Raw genomic sequence first — 5,712 nt, 5'->3', positions numbered from 1 at the left:
AGCAGGAAAATGGTTTCAATAGTTCTTCTGTACAAGGAGTGACTTGCTTACTGCAAGAACAGCTTCTATCCAGCTACTAATCTCTCTCAAATACACATTTTCAACATTTAGCTCATAAATACATTACAAAACCACCAACTATATATATATATATAGATTTGAGAGAGTCCTGGCTCCTCTGTACCTGTGCTGAAGCGTATGCGAGGGATGGTCCACTCCTTCGGCACCTTCCAGAAATTCTATCTCCTCCAGTAGTTTTCCTTGCAACTTTTCTACATCTGTCAACTGCTCTTGCAGGTTCAGATACTCTTCTAAACTACTGTCCAATTTTGGCAGCACAGCAAGCATTTCATCTCTGTTCTTAAACCAGTTAACCTATAACCAAGACACAGATGTTACAGAACAGGTAAGAGAAATTAATATACGGCAGTAATTAACCTTTCAATGATGTTGTTCATCTAGGACTACCTACAGTGCTATGAGTGCTAAAGCTTAACAGACATTCTTTATTTAAACTGCTCTCTACATCGCTGCTTTTATTCCTCAAGCCCAGATTCAGGCGAAACATTAAAACATGTTTTAGAACTAAGCACACAGAAAATTAAAACTAAATAGCTGCAAGTTCCATATATGCATTTCCCTCAATGCAAACTCAGCTCAGTAAAATTTGTGAACTATTATTTCTAATCAATGACCACCTCCTTCCACCACCCTCAAAATGCAAATAAATGAAGTGAATGCGTATGGTCCACTTTGGTTATAAAACAGAACATTAGTGTAGTAAACTCACCTTTATCTCAGCCACTCTTGAAGAAAAGAGACTACGTGTAATATCTCTTTCCATTTCTCTTTTGCTTTGTTTGTTCTCTGCCTGCTGGCCACCACCACCATAGACAGCTCCGGCAAATCCTGCTTCCCCTCCTGCTGTCCAGTCCACCAGAGGATCATAAACAAAAGCTTCAAGTAACGTAAGCAAAGTCTCTCTCCCACGCCGCATAATATGAAGGACCTGCATCATATTTTAAACAGACTCATTCAGATCTTGCATTATCCTCATAGAACAACAGAATTTTAAATGCAAAATACAGTATTTGAGTAGGTACAGAAATCCATAACTTATCCCTAACCAGCACAAACACAAGAACACCACCACAGTACATTTTTTATTTTAAAAACCTGTCATGTTTATAAAGGATGAGTCCTGAAGAAAGAGGGCAAGCAAAACTTCACAAGAAGTGTTTCAGGAAAAACGTAACATTTTACATGTAGAGCTACAACTCCTCCCCTGAATTTTAGCTGTGTCATCACTTCCATATGCCCTTATCTGACATTTGCATATTTCTTAAATATCTACTATAGGATGTACTTAAAATAAGTCCAATTAAAATCACACCAGAAAAGATGAAGGCTTTAATAAATCGACAGCACAATGCTTAAAAGAAGATTTTTAAGACACTATTCAGTAAATGATAGCCCTCAGTTTTCTGCAAGTTTTCTAACTCACCTGTTCACAAGAAAGCCTGAAAACCCCTTCGACTCCTGTCACTCCAAGTGCTGTTTCAATATTATGCGTCATCCGGAATGGAACCTTCTCTGGTACCCTAAGGCTTTTCCCTTTAAGATAAAAATTTAAGTTGTTTCTTTTAATTGCCAAGAAGGGAAACCTTTCATTTGAATAACATATAGCATTTTTTAAATTACCTTTTTCAAAGCAAACATTATAATCTATGTGGACAACTTCTCCTGTAGTCATATCTATAAGAACATTATCCAGGTGTCTGTCTCCAAGACCAATGATGTAGCCAACCATGGACATAACTGCAGTGGATCTTGCATACGACTTTAAAGAGAGTTTCAGGAAAAAATTATTTGTGGGAATCCTCTGCCAACACATTGGACTGACTACCATCTTAAAACATTACTTTAAGACAAAGCAAAACCAACTTATTCCAAATTGTATTCTATTTGTTGTCTGATGGTATCTTACAGGTGTTTTCATATCTTAGGCTGATAACTTTAGTTTAATAATGTAGAGCTATCAGGTGTATACCCATTTTTTTATTCGAGATGGTACAACTGCATAATTTCCTACCAACTGTTACATGAAACTTCTGCAGTCCTAGCTCACCTAACTCAGGAGTATCATTGCTTGAACACATCCCAGGCATTTGTTGCCCCTCAACCCATCAAAAACAACCTTTCAAAGGAAAAGATTTTATTTTTTTTTTAATGTAACTCACCTGTGTAACTCTCCACCACTCATCTGGTGTAGTACATGATGACCAGAGCTCCTTAGCTAAGAGATTTGGGGGAGTTGCTTCCATCAATTCTTCTAGAACAGCCCTCATGACATTCAAGGGCCAGTCACGACGTGACACATCAAGGCTAAGTCCAACTGCCTTTAAAGCCGGTCCAATTTTACTATAGTAAAGTTCACTGGGTCTAGGCACTATTCCAGGATTCTGGGGAGTCTGGTAAGAGTCCTGAGCCTAGAAAAAGTAAAACCACTAGTTTACATACTGCAACTCTTACTACCACAGAAAAGTATCCCGAACTCATTGCTTTAGCTTAGCACTACTCTTATCAAGGTCAATTTAAAAATCCTCTGTATTTAAAATGAAATGAGAATAAGAGAATGAGATATGGAACTAAAATAATTTTAACCAAGGTTAACTGTATTTATTCAAGAACAGTATGTTACATACTTGAATATAAATACATGCAACTTCATTGACATCTGGTGAAATCCCAAAAGATATGAATAAACAGAACCATTCTGCATGATTATGAACAAAACACAACCCTTCTAAGACTACATTATTTAGAATTGGAATACAAATCAAAATAAATGTTTCACTTCTGAATTGTCCTAGCTGGTGTAAAAAATAGTTGTCACCTTTTGTGCTTGTAAAGCAGCTTCTCGCTGTTGCCACCGCTTGTAGAGACCAAACAAAGGTGTAGCTCCATCCACCCACTGGATCAAGCCTGATCTTGTTCCCAGAGGTGTCACAGAGTAGTGCCTTGCGTGGAACCTCGGCGTCTCTTGACGGTTAATGGTAGCAAACATTGTGTTCACAATTGATAAGAACTGCATGATTCTTTCATCTAGATGCAAGTCTTCCAAACCTGCAATAAATTTGTTTTGTTTAAAATTTAGTTTCTAGATTTAAAAAAAACACAACATTCTCTTAAAGCCCAAAACGTAACTAGGTGTTTTTTCAAATCCCACTTCATTTTAGTTGATGGATAGCTTTACTAATTATGCAGATTAAGGTGAGTTGTTCAGCCTAAGCCTAAACGTTTACATAGCATTTACCTACTACACTCACCAGCTGACAACTCTTTCTCTGAGCAGTGCACATAACAGCTACTAACATACAGAATAGGTCTTTCCCTTTCAGGGAAGGCATGAAGTCTCAAAAGTTCGCTTCTGGATGCTACCTTAAGCTTCTGGAAAACTGCATCCAGCTAATCCTGTCAGTATACAAGCAGACACTGTTTCTGACACAACCCTTGTAAAGAAGGAATCTGAAACACTGATGACTTACAGCTTCACATGGCAAAATGCCTCAAAAATGTATGGTGAAGTGGGAGGTGGAGAGGAGAGGAAGCAGATGCTTCATCTTTCTCCGTATCATGCAGGCAGAGAAAGCAAAAGTTGCAGCCATGCATCTTCCAAACTTAAATATAGTCTGATTTCTAACAAGAGACAGTAACTTGTACGAGAAAACTTCAATTTCTTACCTTTGAACAGGTAGGGATAGTTCTTCCCATCTGAACCCAGGAAGAGCAGCTTTTTTGGTTTTGTTTTGGTAGGCAGGATTGTGATGGTGCTGCCCACACTATGAATTGTGACTGTGTCTCTGGTAGATACTTCTCCAGGAAGTGCTATTTCAGTGTTCATCATGGTAGCCAACCAAGGACTGATTTCTTCAAGCCGTAGAAGGTAACTAGCTCGTTTCTGTGCTCTTTGCTGCAAACTTAGCATAACCTATTCCAAAGAATTTTTTTGATTTAGGTTGAGGTTTAACTTAACAGGTAGTATAAAAAAAAAAAAAAAACAAAACACAACACTCAACACCAAAAAAAGACTTAATGGCAGTCATCATTTTTCATAAACCGCCTTTCATCCTTGCAACCCTACTAATCCATTTATAGCTTAGGATGAAGATGATAAAGTCTAAAAAATATCATTTATGCATAAAATATACCCTGTCTGATGATAAGCACCAAAGTCAAAACAAATCAAACTCCTTGGTAGATTTGCTCCTGCATTTATAAATATTTGAGCTGTGGTCAAATGCAGCAGACTTCAGCAACATCCTGTTTATGTATCTGTATGCTCGCTTGTTTTGCAAAGCAGAAAGGGAACTAAAAGTCTAATTGTGTGCAACACCTAATTTCTGTCTATCAAGATGTCTAAAAATCATCAGGCTGGCTCTGGATATCCAAGGGAATATGGATTTTGTTTCTCTTCAAACCCATAAAAAATAAGACAAGATCACATAATTGAAAAACTGAGTGTGTTTGAGGCTTGATCACTTGAAGGTTGCTGCACAGCCTGAGGACTATACTTAGATAACTAGAGTACCAACTTATTAGAATTTAAATTCACAAAAAATCAAATGGCATAGAGTTTCAAAAAGACAGTACTAAAAAAAAATTAAAGTCCTCTGACAGGAGCTCAGACAGCAGAAGACACAAGATTTGAAAACAATGAAATACTTTCATTGGGTAGAAATGCAATAATGCAGTCAGTCAACAAGACTCATTACAGAGGCAACAGTTACTTTGCTTTAAAGTCTAGCATGCCTGTCATGACTGCAGAGAAGACAGTTTCAGGCTGCAAATTTGCTATGGCAAGAGAATAGCAAGAGCATACTAAGGAGAGGGTCAAGCACATAGTGCAGCAAGTGTGTCAAGAATCTCTACATTGTGCCTTTAGTCTGCGCATATAATACCTCTTTAAATGGGAGCCAGCTGCTTCCAGGTTTAGCAGGATTCAAAGGATTCTTCAGTTTCTCTAGTGCATTTTCAATTGCATCCCCATAGTTATCCTGAAACCATTTCTCATGAGGAGTTTCTGCAGGAGCTGCAGTGATGCTCCGTACGTGTTCCAAAGCAAATACAATGGGCTTCATTAGAGCTGTATGCTTTTCACGCATGATTGCTATCTTCTCCTCTCTATTAAAAAAAAAAAATTAATTCCTCTTAAGTCCACAAAACCACACTACTTCATAAGCAGAGAATTAAAGCAAGACTGCAAATGAGACATTTAAAAATTCACAAAAATGGTTACATCTCTAAAATGAGGTCTTCAAGAATGACTGTATTAAAAAAAAAAAGATGTAATTCCGCATTGCATGCACGTTCCTCTGGATCACTCTTTCTTGTCCTTTTTTTTTTTTTTTTTTTTTTAAACTGAAACATTTGAACTGGGCTCTTCATCACTGGAAATTCTGAGAGGCTCAGAGAGCTCAAACTACCTTAAGCAACTATTTCCTTTAATAAAAGAGGTAACTACTACTTCCTAAGGGTGTACCGCACTACAAAGAAGGGGAAGAGCGCAATTCAGATGATGCTGTTCTCCCATTCCATGTCAACCCTGACTACAGAATTGAAGAAGTGTTCTCTTAAGATTATCCAGGTTCCCAGTGAATGGCTTTCCTCTTCCAAAAATCCATTCACAGGAGAACCCAGGTGGAAGGGGGG

General features: G+C 37.8%; 1 protein-coding gene across 1 annotated transcript in view; it reads right to left on the bottom strand.

Moving 5' to 3' along the window:
• Positions 1 to 5,184, bottom strand: part of LOC104540934 (serine/threonine-protein kinase SMG1) — a gene marked incomplete at its 5' end in the record, with an annotated part of 18,555 nt that extends 13,371 nt beyond the window's left edge. The window contains 8 exons of the mRNA XM_010184855.1: positions 185 to 375; positions 791 to 1,009; positions 1,505 to 1,614; positions 1,702 to 1,840; positions 2,241 to 2,489; positions 2,897 to 3,126; positions 3,745 to 3,991; positions 4,962 to 5,184. Coding sequence (XP_010183157.1) covers positions 185 to 375; positions 791 to 1,009; positions 1,505 to 1,614; positions 1,702 to 1,840; positions 2,241 to 2,489; positions 2,897 to 3,126; positions 3,745 to 3,991; positions 4,962 to 5,184 — 1,608 coding nt within the window. The remainder of the gene's footprint in view (positions 1 to 184; positions 376 to 790; positions 1,010 to 1,504; positions 1,615 to 1,701; positions 1,841 to 2,240; positions 2,490 to 2,896; positions 3,127 to 3,744; positions 3,992 to 4,961) is intronic.
• Between the last annotated feature and the right edge of the window lie 528 nt (positions 5,185 to 5,712).

This window comes from Mesitornis unicolor, unplaced genomic scaffold, assembly GCF_000695765.1.
Source record: "Mesitornis unicolor isolate BGI_N332 unplaced genomic scaffold, ASM69576v1 scaffold36805, whole genome shotgun sequence".
NCBI classification, from domain to species: Eukaryota; Metazoa; Chordata; class Aves; order Mesitornithiformes; family Mesitornithidae; genus Mesitornis; species Mesitornis unicolor.
This window is presented reverse-complemented; position numbering and strand designations above follow the sequence as displayed.